The 18445-nt window shown below is 42.4% G+C and overlaps 1 protein-coding gene across 1 annotated transcript; it reads left to right on the top strand.

The window, feature by feature from the left end:
- Positions 1-16579: 16579 nt before the first annotated feature.
- LOC115634151 (altered inheritance of mitochondria protein 3-like) lies at positions 16580-17850 on the top strand. The gene is made up of 2 exons (XM_030531732.1): positions 16580-16601; positions 16676-17850. Exons 1-2 carry the CDS (start codon positions 16580-16582, stop codon positions 17848-17850), a joined length of 1197 nt encoding a protein of 398 aa, XP_030387592.1.
- Positions 17851-18445: the final 595 nt, after the last annotated feature.

Raw genomic sequence — 18445 nt, 5'->3', positions numbered from 1 at the left:
TCGAGCTCCAAAGGGGGGAAAACGAGCTCCAAAGTTTGTTTGAAAAATCCGCATTTTTCAACCGATCGACTTAAAACTTAGTTTCTAAAATCAATTAAAGAATGCAAAGAAAACTGCATACTTTTTTAAATTCTTTGTTGGAGCTTGAATTATTGGGGTTTTCTTGGGGCACAAAAGGAAACCGCGTCAACAGCCCACAGCCCAAACGGTAAAAGCTAGGATGCTGAAATTTGGGCTCAAGTATCCTATCATGGTGTAGATGCGCACTAAGAAGGGATTTTGGAAAATTCGAGCTCCAAAGGGGGGAAAACGAGCTCCAAAGTTTGTTTGAAAAATCCGCATTTTTCAACCGATCGACTTAAAACTTAGTTTCTAAAATCAATTAAAGGATACAAACAAAACTGCATACTCGGATTTTCGAAATTTGTGTTGTTTGTGTTATTGGGGTTTAAATATTTATTCACTATTTCAAATGAAAAGTTTTTGTTATAAATTTAGTCCGATCGATTTAAAATTTGGATAATGTAATCTACGTAACTAAATCTACAACTTTGTATTCAAGGATTTTCAAAATATGCATTTTACAAAAGCAGGCAGAACAAACAATACAAAATATCAAACAGTTGGGGACAACTAAGTATACATACACACACATACAAACAGCTGTTCGTGTAGTTGCGTGCAAACGATTGAAATAGCCAAAGCAACATGTGAGACACTAATGTGTGAATGTCCATACATATGTGCACATCTATGTATGTACATATGTATCTACATATGTATGTATGTACATTCGTCTTGCACTGACAGAGCAAGAATTGTTAATTAATTGAAAATTATATAATATAACATTTTTAAAAGTAATTTTGTCTTTGTTTAGTGCATTTGGCATTAGGGTTTTCATTAATAACTTTATGCAGCAACAACAAATATCAAATAGTTGGGGACATCACATACACACACTCACACACAACAAGCAACAGTTCGTGTCTATGTGTGCGGTTCTCTACGTACGGTTGAAAAAGTAAAGAGAAACATATGTACATATGTATGCCTGTGTATGAATATAGCATGTATGTACATTCGTATTAATGTATACATTGGGCAATCGAACACAGTTGTTTGATTGTAAAAAAAAAATAATGCTCTAAAAACAACAACAACTGCAAGTCGTTAGCTCGCTCTTCTTATTTCGTTTTGACCATTTAATGTTAATTGCAAAGACAAAACGCCAAAATGTTAGAGTTACCGTCGCTAGGCAACGACTGCGTAAGCGATAGTAAAGCAGAAACCGAATAACGGAGCTACGCATATTCTGCTTCGCATTGCGGGCAGATGTATGTATGTATATGATTTGTCCTTATTGATCTCAATAAATAATTCGATTTCATTATTTAAATATTCTGCTTATTGCATTCAAACTTCGATATTTTGATGGTATCGGTGCCAGTGCTTTTTGATCGTGGCTCATCGCTGCACGGCATTGACACGAGTGCCGTGTTTCATATTCCGAGTTTGTGCGTGGCCGTATTGGCTCAATATGGCACGAAAAGACTCAAATGTGAATTTAAATTTGGACTCAAGTATCGTTTCATAGTATCCATCATAGTGTAGGAGCACACTAAGAAATGCTTTTGGAAAATTCTAGCTCCAACGGGGGGAAAACGAGCTTTAAAAAATATTAGTTATAGTGGTCATGTTCGTTTAACGAAATAGTTTGTCAAGAACAAAAATGTAACGGACTACTGAACAATTTTTTGTCAAGAACAGAAAATGTTCATTTAAATACCTTAAATGCCTTCCTACTGGTAACCTTTAAGGTGAAAACATATGGGTAGGTTATGCACACACAAAATAAATACAATTGGAAACATATTGAGCCGGGTTAAGACGGGCAATACCTGCTAGTAATTTATAATTTGTCAATACACTTTGAATGTCAGTGCATAAGTGACCGTCAGCGGGTATTGCAAATCGATCATCAGTACACACACTGTGTGTATTTTGTTATTGCATCGATCTACTTGTGCGTCTGGCTGGCGACAACACTGCGTGTATTTTGTTAATGTAAACTCTGTCGCGATAGGTTTGTAAGTTCGGTCTTCTACTTGTGCGTCTGGCTGGCGACAACACTGCCTGTATTTTGTTATTGTAAGTTTGCTCGAGATCGGTACTTTGCTTGTGCGTCTGGCTGTCGCCAGTTACCAAAACATAACGGAAAGAGCCCTGGGAGCCCAAAGAGCCACTACGTGCCCATCGCTGATTTAAATATTTTCGGCTATCATACAACACAGTATTTTGAATACTGAAATAAAATCCGTAAAATTGGCATGAAACTATTTCTAAAATAGTTGACATTTACGGTAAAATTGTTTTGCAATATTTTTAAATATTAAAAATATTATTTGTTGTTTGTGTCTCAAGTATTTGCATGATTTAAATATTTTTGGTTATCATACAACACAGTATTTTTAATACTGAAATATAAATCCTGAGATTGCATGAAATTATTTTAAAACAAGAAAGGAATGCTAAAGTCGAGCAGGTTCAACTCTTAAATACCCTGTACCACCCCACAAAAAAGTAATTTAATTAATCAATTAATTTAATTAAATTAATTAACTAAATTAATTTAATTAAATTAATTATCTAAATTAATTTAATTAATTAACTAAATATTAACTAATTAAATATAAAACATTCCATGCATGCATACATACATTTACATCAGAATCGTGCCTTATGCGTGTTTGTGTACTTGTACATATGTATGTATGTGTGCATTGGGACTGGTTATGTGGCTATAACTTTCTTTCCGATCATTCTATCATAATGAAACTTGGTATACGGATATATAATTACTAACCTAATGTGACTACCAAATTTCAAAATTCCAAGAATTACGGGAGTTATAGAAAATCGGTAATAGGGGGGAGTGGGGGGTGGATCAGAAAAAATGAACAAACTCGTCCTTTCTCGGTCTCAGGAGAATCTGTATACCAAGTTTGGTTATTCTAGCTCTTATACTTTCGGAGATCCTTGCGTTCATACAGACAGACGGACATGGCTATATCGACTCGGCTTGTCATGCTGATCAAGAATATATATACTTTGTGGGGTCTACCAAGCCTCCTTCTGTGTGTTCCATGTGCACTCGCACAAAACTAATATACCCTTGTACCCTTTGGGTACAGGGTATAACAAATTACAAACAGTCCAAAACAGTTACTAATATTTTTTCTTTTGACCCGTCCATCTGCCCATCTGTGTTTAGTCTCTTCCAAAATTATAGGTGGCAGAGAAACAAACGCAAGCTCAACTCTAATTCCGGATGAGTCTGATCCAATTTATTGATTCTCCAAGCTGAAATAAATCTTATAACTAAATTACCTCAAATTCATTTATTGTAAATACACATTTCAACATACCCTACATAAACCCATACTCATTCTACGCATATGAATAAATTCCCTGAAACCAAGGGGTATACTTACGGTGCATTGTGGCCAACCCACTTATAAGGGTATCCATGAATAAACCTTAATAACTAACAAGATAGAACGCTACAGTCGAGCAAGCCCGACAGTAAAATAGCCTGTACTCTCCACAAACAAGAAAAATTAAAAAAAAATTTAAATTAAAAAAAAAAAATGAATGAATGAATTAATTAAAATTAATTAATTAAATTAGAATACATGTTTATGTTCAGTTTTAACAGCATACATTTTCATCACGTACCTATGCGTGTTTATATGCGTGTATGTACGCAGCACAAAGTTTAACCAAAGCAGCAACAACAACAACAGCTGCGGGCAGCGCTGCCGACAGAGCTGCAGGCAGCGCATGAGCAGCGATTTTACTTATGGCTATAACTTTCTTCAGAATTGACCTATCATGATTAAATTTGGCACACGGACACATTAGTACTAACTGGATGTACCTACCAAAATTTATTTCAAAATTTCGAGAATTACGGAAGTTATAAGAAAAAACATGAACTGCGGGGGAGTGGGGGGTGCATTGAAAAAAAACTCAAACTCGTACTTTCTCGGTCTTAGGAGAATATGGAAACCAAGTTTGGTTATTCTAGCTCTTATACTTTCTGAGATCCTTGCGTTCATACGGACAGACAGACGGACGGACGGACACGGCTATATCCACTCGGCTTCTCATCCTGATCAAGAATATATATACTTTGTGGGGTCTGCCACGCCTCCTTCTGTGTGTTACATACATGCGCACAAAACTAGTATAGCCTTTCACCCTTTGGGTACAGGCTATAAAAAGTGTGCGTGACCTCATTTTATACCCTGTACCCGTAAGGTAAAAAGGGTATATTAGGTTTGTGCAAAGTATGTAACATACAGAAGGAAGCATCTCCGACCCCATAAAGTGTATATATTCTTGATCAGCATGACGAGAGAAATCGATCTAGACATGTCCGTCCGTCTGTCCGTCCGTCTGGATGAACGCGAGGATCTCAGAAACTATAAAAGCTAGAATAACCAAAGTTGGCATCCAGATTCTCCTAGGTCCGAGTAAGGACGAGTTTATTTTATTTTTTTTTAATTTTCTCCCCCTTCCCCCGCTACAGAATTTCGTCAATAGCGTCTACATTTCAAATGCTACCTAAACCAAACTTTGCACACATAATTTATATATAATTGTCTACTGTTGTATAAAATTTACAAACTGTTTATCCAACTGGGCAAGATCTTGGAACATCAAGATAAACTGTAGAAAATCATCCCACATGCACTTTACATGGCGGAATCTCCGTATGTCTGACGTGAGATTAGATAATGTAGTCATACCGTTGAAATCATCAGTCGCATATCTTGGCTTAAAACTAGATAGAAAATGATTATGGATTAGCCATATTGGTACTATTAGATTGTCACTCATAACTAAAGTACGGAAATATAATTGGCTTCTAAATTCACGCTCTCGCCTTAGCATTCGAAATAAATTGCTTATTTATAATCAAATTAGTGCGCCATCATACAAATATGGAATTGAACTATGGGGCTGTGCCGCAGATGTTCATATTAGAAAAATTTAAACCATACAAAATGCTACTTTACGTCGTTGTACAAACGCTACTCGATTCGTGAGAAACTCTGATATTCATAATGCTTTTAACATTGCTACGATTTGGGATCAAATTAATCTCCATGCGAGTAGATATAACGAAAAAATTCGAACGCATGAAAATGTCCTCGTTCGGGGATTGCTTTCTTCAGCACCAGGTAATGGTCCACCTAATCGCTATCGACCTAAGAATTTATCAAACAGAGTCCCTCCACCCAATGTTTTCTAATAAATTCTTCTATATCTATATTATATTAATACTTTTATTATGCATTATGCATACATATAAGGTATAAATACATTTATACGTTCATCTAATTACATACAATTTTATAACTTCATTTTTCTCTACTCCTTGTATATAAATTTGATATAATTTTCTTATTATTTTCATAGTTATTTTCATCATAATTAATATAATATACTTTACTTATTTGTCTACCTGGCACTACTAAAACTAAACACCTACTACATAATGTAGGCTATTCTTAGTAGTATACATGCTGCACTGCAACACTGCGTTCAGTGGGTTCTGCCACTAACCATACAACATACAACATACACAGATTCCATTTGAAAAAAACAATAGTTCAAAAATGCGTATTCATTACATCAAAGTTAGATAAATACGCATGCTGGTTTTCAAAGTCTGGTCCGTGTTATAATCACAGAACTCAATTGCTTAATGAGTTCATTTTGATTTTAATTTGAAAAAATTGTAAATGGATAACAGATGGGATTGCTGGTAGTAAGAACTCCAGGGTAGCTTTAAATAAATTAAAAATAATTAAGCAGTAGAATTTTTTCTTACATGGATTTGACTTAATTTCAAACACTTATAAATAGTAATTAAAATGTTATGCATTTTTGAAATTAAGTCATTTCAAGTCGACTCAAAGGTCCTATTATTTTACGACCCCATTAAAATGTTGATGGCCTCCACGCGAATTAAAAAAAAAAAACAATATATATTAAATTATCAAAAGATGTACATACATATAAACATATATGTATGTATTTTTATTTATTTAATTACACTTGTTTTACAAATTTTACCACATTTTGCGACCCTTAAATGTACTTATTTTCATATTAAATATCGGCTAATTTGCCAACCGACATTTTTACCAAGAACATAAATAATATAATATATTTTTAAACTAATATTTTTGAATTAATTTGATTTAAATGCCAACTGACATTTTTACCAAATATTTTGTAATTAATATGCAAGTCAAACAAAAATAAGAAATAGTCTATCAATAAAATTGCTTGTGCATAAATATAAGTTGAGGCAGGTCATGACAATGTCAAGGTCTGCATATGAACACAACATTTGCACACATAAATATGTATGTAATTGTATGTATGTGTGCTCTTATAGGCGTTATGAGAAACCCATACACTACTGACAAACTTCACTTGCATACGCATCCCAAAATACAATGCGACAGAAATATGGCAACAGTGTATGAAATTCTGATGCCCATGTAGCAGGTAAAATCTGAAAACGAAATTGAAGCTGCTGCTCGCAAACAGCAAAAGACCAAATGCACAAATACAAATAAACATATACATGTATATATGTGCACGCACACATACAAAGAGCAAAAGCGGCGTGAACCCACAGTTTCTGTTGACTGCCTCTCTGCGAATGAAATGAAATTCGCTCACAGAGAGCACGAATGCGACAGCTCCCAGTCGGCTCATAGCCGAAGTGCGACAGCTCCCATTCGGCAAATACCCGAACAGCTATGGGAGCTGTCGCTAACAATTTCGATGGGACGTTTTCGTTGTATGAAATGACGCATCTATATGTTGTATGGTTAGTGGTTCTGCATACGCACTATACATACATCTTCATATTACGCATATGAAGCACACTTCTGATCTACACGCCTTAGAGCTTTTAGCATATGTTTGTTTTTATTATTCACACGGCGTATATGAGGCGCATTACTGGCCTATCCAACCTTTCTAGCTTTAATACACGCTCGCCTAGGTCATTCACCTATTTACACGCTTGCTGGAACTCTTATACTAAATTGCTCTCCGTTTATTCTCTCTGAGTGTCTTATTTCTGTCCTCCTTGTTTAAGGTACTGTCGTTCTCCTCACACGCTTGCAAGTCAGAGCTTTCATTTCCCCGTTTTTCCTCGCGGGCAACGATTTATTGTAATATTTCATTGCAACTCTCGGCAGCTATTAAATAAATTACACAAACCTAACTCTAATTAATTAACTTTTGCATCTCGGGTAGTATTTCCTTCATCTACTTGATTTTCACTGCATCTAAAGTAATTTCAGAATTTTTTTAAATTTACCGCCAACCTTTTTCCCCGCTCTGAAATACAGCGTGTTGACATCCTTCTCGCTCCTATGTTTTCTACGCATTGCCAACGTTGTTCGGTCTCGTGTGGAGTGCCGGTGTATACCACGGCAACACTACATTAGTAATTTAAATTCTGATAAATTTCGAATATTTATACGTTGAATTATTGTGGATTAGGTTCGCCGACTGCATGGTAACTGTGCACATCATGTCTCAGTCGCGAACTTGTCTAACAATTATTTTTTATTTTTTGCAGAACTTTGATTTGCTAGTATGTTTTTTCCCTTATCTTAAGCTTCTGTCGCCTGATCTTGTTTGCTGGCCAGTTTGGTTCTGTGCGGCATGTATTTGTTTAAAAACTTGTTATACTACCTACATTTTAGTATGTTTAACATAACATTGTTAAATTTCCTACAGTCAATTGAGCAACCTGCAATCTTTATTATTTAATTCTTTTATTCATACACAAATTATTTACTTTACATTTAAATTTACTAAATCACATATTTATACTTCGAAAAACTTCTTTTCATAGCCTTGTACTATGTCTCTCGATTCATGTTGCTCCCTGATCTTTTGGAGGTTTTTCGTGCTTGGAGGGACTCAGGCCCGTGTATGGTGTGAATTTTTTACTCTATACAGCTGGATTCTGGGCCCTTCTTGGCCCCTCTACCATCTATCGGCGGTTGTACCGACTGGCGCTCTGATATGCTGCCTCGAGCAGCGATATAAATGAGCGCTTCTTGGCCATGGTCGCTCAAAACTCTTCTATTTCCTGGGTCTATAATTTCTTCTTCATCACTATGAATAACATTTATACTCTCTTTTCTTTATCTATTCTTTATAATATTTTTCTGTTCTTTGTCAAAGAGTAACTTATCAGTATGAGCGAAGTGTCCCAAGCTCTGCTCTAATAAATTAATTTTGCTCAATTTGAGTGAGTTTTTTAGAGCTTTATGCTAATGAGCTTTATTCTTAAACGGCAGTTTTCCACTGGTACACGCAGAATCCAGTTTTTATAGCCTACTAGCAGGTATTGCCCGTCTTAACCCGGCTCAATATAATGTTTCCAATTGTATTTATTTTGTGTGTGCATAACCTACCCATATGTTTTCACCTTATAAGTTACCAGTAGGAAGGCATTTAAGGTATTTAAATGAACATTTTCTGTTCTTAACAAAAAATTGTTCAGTAGTCCGTTACATTTTTGTTCTTGCCAAACTATTTCGTTCATGACCACTATAACTAATATTTTTTAAAGCTCGTTTTCCCCCCGTTGGAGCTAGAATTTTCCAAAAGCCTTTCTTAGTGTGCTCCTACACTATGATGGATACTATGAAAAGATACTTGAGTCCAAATTTCATCTTTTACCGTTTGGGCTGTGCGTTGATCACCAATTAGTCAGGACAAACTGTTTTATATATAGAGATAACGCAACGTTTTAAGATAGACGATTTGCAAAAAAGGGGGAATAATTATAAGGGTATATCCTAATTTTAAATTCACATTTGAGCCTTTTCGTGTCATATTGAGTCAATACGGTCACGCACAAACTCGGAATATGAAACACGGCACTGGTGTCAATGCCGTGCAGCGATGAACCACGATCAAAAAGCACTGACAATTCTCATCTCAATTTGCTAGAGTAAAACTTTCGATAGTTGAAGCCACCGATACCATCAAAATATCGAAGTTTGAATGCAATAAGCAGAATATTCAAATAATAAAATCTAATTATTTATTGAGATCAATAAGAACAAATCATACATACATACATCTGCCCGCAATGCGAAGCAGAATATGCGTAGCTCCGTTATTCGGTTTCTGCTTTACTATCGCTTACGCAGTCGTTGCTTAGCGACGGTAACTGTAAACTTTTGGCGTTTTGCCTTTGCAATTAACATTAAATTGTAACGCAGTAAAATTCTGCGTCACAAATTGTATTAGCTCTAAGATTTTTCTATTTGTATTATTTCTTGCACGGTTCTGAATAGTGCCAACTTTTGTTACTAGTCTTAAGATTCCACTACTGTTATTAGATCTAAGGTTTCACGTTGAAGTTTCTATGCTACTAGATGTAAGTTTCAATTATATTTCACCACACTACATACAGGAAGGGTTACGCAGCAAAGATCTTTTGAATAGGGGAAGAATAAACGAGCTGGCACCACCGCCCACGCGGGTATAGGGATTTTAGAAAAAGAGAATTAGGTCACACGAACGAAGGCGAGAAGGGCAAACGAAAACGGAAGCTCGCTCTCTTCTTCGGCGACCATCAAGACGACCAGACGTGTGTTAGCAGCGAGGCATAGGATCAAATCCACGTAAGTTTTGGAAATCAGCCAATAAACGTGGTGCAATGTAGGGCCAATGGCAACGAAATCCCGAATAAAAGGCAATTTTAAGAATATTTAAGAAAGCCGCCCACGCTATGAGCGCAACTTACATATATACCAGGCTCGAGTCCGAATATATGTAAGTTGTGACTGAAAAAGCGAACAAGTGCTGATTGTTATATTGTTGCGTATGAGCCGGCAATATAACGTCAGAACGAGCCCTCTTTCCGCCCCGCATCCTCCAGCACCAGCGGCTACAGTGGGCCTATTTCATGTATAGCGTGTATGAACCGCGATATATGAAATAGTCCACTCGACCAACGGAGTTTTGGAGGTTAGTTTGCAGCGCATGAGCATGCAGACATAACGCCAAAACTACCTGCCGCAAGGCGACTGACACCCTACAGTGTGCATCGAGTCCCTCTTGTCGCATGGTCCCGTCACATTTATAAATTTTCTTGTAAATGAACCCTGGACAGCTGAGTTATACCCCAGCTGGAAATAAAACTTCTTTACAAGTGGCGCCCGAGCAGGGACCCTGTGACAACGCTGAAAGAAAATTAAGGGAAAAATGGATTAAAGTCCCATATTCGATGCCACTGTAGGTTAGGAAATTATCATAGAAGCCGCACCATAGGAAATTTGGCACATGCCAAATTTAATGCACATACAGAAGCCCAAGCAACGGCTTAACACACGTACAAACACACAAGCAAATACAAGCAAATCCAACAACCGGCGCTCTCGCTGCTTTGCTCGACCTAACGGCTCGCGACACGAGCTGAGCAGCGCAGCACCGGCTGTATTCTCTCTCGATCCCGCTCGCGCTCTCTTGACGCCGACGCCGCCGTCGCGCAACGAGCAGCGCTAAGAAAAAAAATTAAGTGAAACAAGCAACGACCGAAGCAGAGCAGTGAACATTTATATACAGTGCCAAAATAACAACAACAACGAGTAAGACATAGTGAGAAAGCAAAACTGACACAGTGAAATAATTAAAATATATATTTAAAATATATAAATCCAACAACGAACGGTCCAATAAAGTGGACGATACACAGTGGAAAAAAAAAAATAAAAAAAAAAAACAAGCAAAGCAGTACAGTGAACACAGTGAGAAAACATGAAACAGTGAAAAAAAAAGGACAACATAATAGAAGAATATAATATTTTTTTTTTACATATTTTTTGATACCAACAAAGATCTACCCAGTGCAAATTATCACACAAGAAAAATTTTATTTTTGTTTTTTTTATGTGAACAAAACAAACCCAACAACACAGTGTAGCAGCAGCAGCAACAGCGAACACCAAGCAATAATATTACAACGAAAGCAACAATATAAGAACAGTGAATAAAAATGTACAACAAAACAAACGCAGCACAGGGAGCGTAAAACAGTAACAAAAGCGGCAGTGACAAAATAGCAGCAAATGTGCAAGCGAAAAGTGCATAGAGGCAGTGACGTCATCAGTGATGTGCAGGGTCGTCAGTGATGTGCCATGTCACTTGACAGACGAACCAGTGAGCCGATCCAGTTCGTCACATTGCCTCCATGGTTATTTTGTATTTTATTTTTGGTTTTTTAAGTGTGAACAAAACCTGAACAACAATAAACAATAGCTGGAACAAAATAAATAAATAAATTTAAAAAAAAAAAAAAAAAAAAAAAGTGAATTTTTACATTGAAACAATACAACGATACAAGGACACATGCAAATAAATCCATTAAAACAAAACCATCCACCAGCAATAAGAAGACAGTAAGAAAAGAAAGTGAACAAAGATGAATCCAGAAATTCAGGGTGAGTACGTTCCAGTAGTCACTAGAAACCCTGGGGTGGGAACCGGCTGGATTTATAGCCGGTCGCAAACAGAACTGGAAGAGTTCTCAGTCGAGTTCGGGTTCGACACGGCGAACCAACTCGACGATTTAAAACAGAATTTCGCGACGTTCATTGCGGGAAAGGCATTGCAGCGCGAAACTTGGGCTCGGTTGGCAGATCTCGAACGGCATTATACGTCGAAATTCGTACCGGCCCCAGTTCCTGAGTCTGGACAATTGCCGCGCACATCGATGACGGGTGCGCCGCGTGATTTCCAGATACCCGGAACTGCTTCGCCTGCATATTTCTCGCCCATTAATGATCGGCTGTTCCCAAATTGGCAACCAAAGCCAAACCCATCGACTGCAAGTCGCACAATACGCTTCGATGAACCCAACCAGAACAGGCCCACAGCAGGCAACGTTACGGCCTCAATGGCATCTCATAATACAAGCCCAGAGCGCATAAGAAAATGGGGACTTCGTTTTAACGGGTGCACAGACCCACTAGCATTTATAGAACAACTCGAGGAACGGGCTGTTTCCTACGACATCGAGTTCGACGACCTGCCGCGCGCCATGCCGGAGGTTCTAACTGAGAAAGCTGCACTCTGGTTCCGCACAAGCCGACTCCAGAATGCAACATGGGCAACCTTTCGAAAAGAATTTCTAGAATTTTTTCTGCCCTCCAAGTATTTTCAGCGGCTAGAAGACGAGATAAGAACTCGCTTCCAAGTAGAGGGGGAAAATTTTAAAGATTTTGTCGTAGAGCTGCGAGCACTCATGCATCATGCCGGGTACACCGAGGCCCAAGAACTAGATCGTATTTATGAAAACACTTTGCCAGAATTTCAGTTATATGTACGCCGCCATGAATTCCGGACGCTGCCTCATCTTATCCAACTCATTGGAGAGTTGGAGAGTGTCAAGCAGCGTGGTCAGAGGCGCACGCCCATGGCCGCACCCTTCGCCAACACTTCACCGAGCAGGGCGCATACGCCTACCGCTGCAACATATGGCCGCGACGGAAACACGAGACCAACAACATTCGAGACGCCACGCAATCCGTTCCGACAACGACCGATGCCGCGGCTGGAACCACCGACGATGACGTTGGCGGTGCCGGGAATGCGGCAAGGTGGCAGTCGGGATGCAGCGAACCAAATGATGACACAGGACTCGCATGTTCCGGGCGACGCTCGACGAGCATGCAGGAACTGTGGCCAGCAGGGCCATTTCCAGGATCAGTGCCGTAACAGTCGGGTACTGTTCTGCTGGGAATGTGGACGGCGAGGCGTACGAACCCTTGCCTGTTGCCCACAGCGAGCATCGGGAAACGAGCAGCGTCTCCGCTCGACTGGGAACCCAGCGGAGACAGCGCAAGCAAAACCCCCAGCCTAGATAGCCAGATGTATATGTGCGAAGGACGCATTGTGGCCAGAGTCCAGATAAGCGGTCAAAGCATAGTTGCCACAATAGACACCGGGGCAACTCGCAGTTTCATCAGCGAAACGTGCTTTGATACGGTGGCTCGACAGGACGAAATCCGCAGCGCCAGCACGAACATTCGGCTCGCCGATGGTTCCAGATGCGAGATAAGCAGAGCCTTACACACGAGCGTACGCCTAGACAATCGCACTGTTCGCATGACATTCCTGGTTATGCCCAACATGCTCGACCCCGTTATCCTAGGTATTGATTTCCTACAGACCATTGGCACGATGATACAATGCGGGACCGTTTGCCTGAAACTTGGAGCAGGCGAACCAGAAACCCCTATGCACAACGAGAATCCTGATCTACCCACTAGCCGGAGAAGAAGCACAACCAAGGTCACATCGCCGCGCCCTGCACCAGCCAAGAATACAAGCGTACCCGTCACTAGCCGGCAGGCCATAGAGAGGTGTTGTCAACAGCATGAAGACGACAATGAGGAGAACAAGGAACCACAGAGTCCCTTAACGACCACGACTACGCAGGCCAGCCCCTTTGACGTCACTGAATTGGCTGAAGAACCCGAGGAACCAGATTACGACTCGGTGTTACAACGAGAACCGGTAGAACCATGGCCACGGGACATACAGCTCAAAGCTCAACAGTTCCTAGACGAGGAGCTACCAAGATTTGACACGCTCAGTGGAGTCACGCATATGGCGAAGCACTCGATCGTCATGAGAGATAATCGCCCAATCAAGCAGCGATACTTCCCAAGAAATCCGGCCATGCAACGTATAATCAATGAACAAGTGGATGAACTCTTGGAGCAAGGATTAATAGAGCCTTCTCGGAGCCCACACAGCGCTCCCATTGTGCTTGTTCGGAAAAAGAATGGCAAGTGGCGTATGTGTGTGGATTACCGGCAACTCAATGAACGTTCAATTCCTGATGCGTACCCTCTGCCGCGCATTAACCACATACTGGAGCGACTACGCAACGCAAAGTTTATAACCACACTGGACTTGAAGAATGGCTATTGGCAAATACCCATGGCTGATGACAGCCGTGAATGTACAGCGTTCACTGTACCGGGTCGGGGTCTATTCCAGTGGCGAGTCATGCCATTTGGACTACACTCGGCGCCTGCTACGTTTCAACGCACTCTCGACACAGTCCTGGGCACAGACATGGAACCCAACGCTTTCGCCTATAAGGATGACGTCATTATCATCGGTAAGGACTTTGATGACCACATCAGAAATTTGCGCGAGGTCTTCAGACGACTACGTCAGGCAAATCTCAGAATCAATCCAGAGAAATGCACGTTCTTCCAACAGAGATTGAAATACTTGGGCCATTTGGTCAGCAACCAGGGCATTCACACGGATCCTGACAAAGTTTCTGCTGTACGAAACCTGGAGCATCCAACGAACTTGAAGGAACTTCGCCAATGTATTGGGATGGCATCCTGGTATCGCAGATTCGTGCCAAACTTCGCTGCAGTCGTGCAGCCAATGTCCCAACTACTCAAAAAGGGAAGAGTCTGGCGGTGGGGCGAAGAACAGCAAACAGCTTTTAATAATTTGAAATCTTTACTCACCACAGCTCCAGTGTTAGCATGCCCGGATTTTAACCACAAGTTCGTACTACAAACGGACGCTAGCAATCTCGGGATCGGTGCGGTATTAACGCAGGAGATCGATGGGCAGGAGCGAGTCATTTCATACATCAGTCGCAGACTGAGCAAAGCTGAGCAGAATTACTCTGCTACCGACAAGGAATGTCTAGCTGTGATTTGGGCAATCCGGAAGCTGAGGTGCTACCTGGAGGGCTACCGATTCGAGGTGGTGACCGATCACTTGGCACTCAAGTGGCTAAATACACTCGAGAGTCCCCTAGGAAGAGTTGCACGACGGGCGCGATTGCAACAATATCAATTCGACATTCGCTACAGAGCCGGAAAGCAAAACGTCGTGGCCGACGCACTCTCCAGACAGCCTCTGGAAAACATGTATCGAATTGACGCAGAAGGAGAATCATCTTGCCCGTGGATTACGAACAAGATCAAGCAAGTACAGGAAGATCCACAGAAGTTCTCGGAGTACACCCTGGAAAATGGACAACTGTACCGAAACCTGGGTCACAGGCCAAACGACGACGATTACGTCCCGTGGAAGCTCTGTGTCCCTAGGAATCATCGTCGCCGTGTTCTCGAAGAGTGCCATGACGCTCCAACAGCGGGTCATCAAGGCATCCGCAAGACGATCATCAGGTTATCCCAGCGGTACTACTGGCCAGGGATGTATCGAGACGCCCGACGTCATGTTCAGAAATGTGAAAGCTGCCAACGATTTAAGGTCAATCAACAGAAGCCAGCAGGAAGAATGCTCACGAGGCAAGTCGATGAGCCATTCACGACACTATGCGCTGATTTCGTCGGACCTCTACCCAGATCCAAGCACGGTAACACTACACTACTCGTTTTCTTCGATTTGTTCTCGAAATGGGTCGAATTGGTCCCCCTTAAAAAGGCCACTGCCACCCATCTGGTACGAGCATTTAGAGAACGAGTCCTCAGCAGGTTTGGAGTCCCAAAACTCTTCGTGTGCGATAACGGCACACAGTTCACGAGTCGGATATTCAAGAACTGCCTAAAGGAATGGGGAGTCGACGTCCAGCATACAGCACCGTACTGCCCCCAGGAGAACCCAACAGAAAGGGCAAATCGGACAATCAAAACGATGATATCGCAGTTCATCAACGGCGATCAGAACACCTGGGACGAGTTGCTGCCGGAGATTACTCTGGCCATCAACTCCAGCGTCTCAGACTCTACTGGTTTCAGTCCAGCCTTCGTAGTACAAGGGCGAGAGCCAAGACTCCCAAGCGCACTATACGACGAGGTGACGCCAGTCACTGGAAGCGAATCTCAAACGCCTGCCGAGAAAGCAGCCCGTTTGAGGGAGATATTCGCCATAGCACAGTCCAACATGCAACGAGCCACGCAAGATCAACAACGCCACTACAATTTACGCCGCAGAGAATGGAGACCGAAACTAGGATCCCTTGTCTTACTTCGACAGCATCACCTTTCGAAAGCTGCCGAAGGATTTGCTGCAAAACTAGCACCGAAATACGACGGACCATTCAAGGTGGTCAAGTTCGTATCCACATACGTCGTGCGCATCCAACGTGTGGGAATCCGGAGGAGACAAGTTGCCAAAGTGGCCGACCTAAAAGAGTACCACACTGATGCAGCGAACAACAACGACGACGACACAGACATCCTCGAGGCTACCCACAACCCTCAGGATTAACCAAGAGAGCACTCGCCAAGCCCAAGTAGTGACCCACTTCCTGAGTATGAGCCAGAAGACATGGCGCACTTACTTGGACGAGTAAATTATATAATAAGGGGTATTAGCCAGAGACCCCACACTCACACTAGTTTACCTTACGCGCAAGCCACACCTCTAAAGCGGAATAAAACCTACAAGAACAAAGTTATTAACAAGAAATTTTATCTTCCACAGCAACAACAACTTTCGTTAAGCCAAGATGGAGAGAAATAATGGAAGCAGTGCGTGGCAATCGTCGCCGGAGCAGGATTGGGAGGACGACAAGTCTACGTCCCCATACCTTCCCCAAGACCAGGACGCCAGTCACCAGATGACCCGTCCCCAGCCAGCAGCGCTCCCGACAACGAGTGGCTGTCCTCATCGGAGCCAGAGAACGACGACGGCCAGTCACCAGATGACCCGTCCCCAGCCAGCAGCGCTCACGACAACGAGTGGCTATCCTCATCCGAGCCGGAGAACGACGACGGCCAGCCCGACGAACGATTCAGGACAACACTGCAGCGGGATGAGTGGGACTGGCAAGAGTCACCACCACCTCCCAGCTCGGAGAGCGACACCCCACCGGAACGGCACTATCCCGACAATGTGCGCGAGGTGTACGACGGGGACGCACCACCTCACCGCGGCTTTCGAGGCCCCACATATCCGCCCCGGTTCCAGGGCCATCAAGACGGCGGCTCCTACTCCAAGTCACCAAAGCCGGAACCCCGACGCGACCCAAGGAGCGGACGAGGGGTATACAAGCCCGCCGAGCCGCAGACTGAGCTGGAGCATTACACAGCCAGTCCGGCCAGCGAATCCAGCAGCGACGACGAGCAGATCTATTACCGGGAAGTGGTAGCATCCGCAGAAAACTACCAGCACATCACCACTCCCTATGGTGCCCGAGTGACTCGCAACACCACCACTACTGTGGATATCTTCCTACCCCCGGGAGAGACGATGAGTTCAATGTTCAACGTACCGAGAGAGTCACGGCAAGCACTCAGGGGTCGTGAGGAGGCTCGATGCATGCGCGTCGAGCTGGAAGCGACCACCGATGACCGGACCAGCAACCGACAACCAGAAGCGGCAAACTACACGCAGAACAACCGCAATGACAGTTCCCAGCGTCAACCAAGGCGGAACACCTCACCCGAGACTGTCCAACGGCCTACCTGGGAGCCGGCAACATCGGACGAAGAGGACAACCGTCCCCTCTTTCGTCGGCGGTACTCACGAGCCCCGACCAACGCGACCACCAGCGAAGCAGCACCAGCAGAGTGGGTTGTGGCACCGACGGGCTGGAAGGTCGACACGAAGGACCGGAAAATACCCCAGGCCCTGGTCGAGGACGTCATGTCAGGGATGCACAAGCGCACCCGGGCCCGTTACTCCAAAGAACTGGACGGGCAACAATTCCAAGTGGAACGGACGAAGACTCGGAGGGTTTTGATCCATTTGACCCCCCGAAGAAAGGAGAGGATGTAACGCAGTAAAATTCTGCGTCACAAATTGTATTAGCTCTAAGATTTTTCTATTTGTATTATTTCTTGCACGGTTCTGAATAGTGCCAACTTTTGTTACTAGTCTTAAGATTCCACTACTGTTATTAGATCTAAGGTTTCACGTTGAAGTTTCTATGCTACTAGATGTAAGTTTCAATTATATTTCACCACACTACATACAGGAAGGGTTACGCAGCAAAGATCTTTTGAATAGGGGAAGAATAAACGAGCTGGCACCACCGCCCACGCGGGTATAGGGATTTTAGAAAAAGAGAATTAGGTCACACGAACGAAGGCGAGAAGGGCAAACGAAAACGGAAGCTCGCTCTCTTCTTCGGCGACCATCAAGACGACCAGACGTGTGTTAGCAGCGAGGCATAGGATCAAATCCACGTAAGTTTTGGAAATCAGCCAATAAACGTGGTGCAATTTAGGGCCAATGGCAACGAAATCCCGAATAAAAGGCAATTTTAAGAATATTTAAGAAAGCCGCCCACGCTATGAGCGCAACTTACATATATACCAGGCTCGAGTCCGAATATATGTAAGTTGTGACTGAAAAAGCGAACAAGTGCTGA

This window comes from Scaptodrosophila lebanonensis, unplaced genomic scaffold, assembly GCF_003285725.1.
Source record: "Scaptodrosophila lebanonensis strain 11010-0011.00,11010-0021.00 unplaced genomic scaffold, SlebRS2 tig00000001-arrow-pilon, whole genome shotgun sequence".
In the NCBI taxonomy this organism is placed as follows: domain Eukaryota; kingdom Metazoa; phylum Arthropoda; class Insecta; order Diptera; family Drosophilidae; genus Scaptodrosophila; species Scaptodrosophila lebanonensis.
This window is presented reverse-complemented; position numbering and strand designations above follow the sequence as displayed.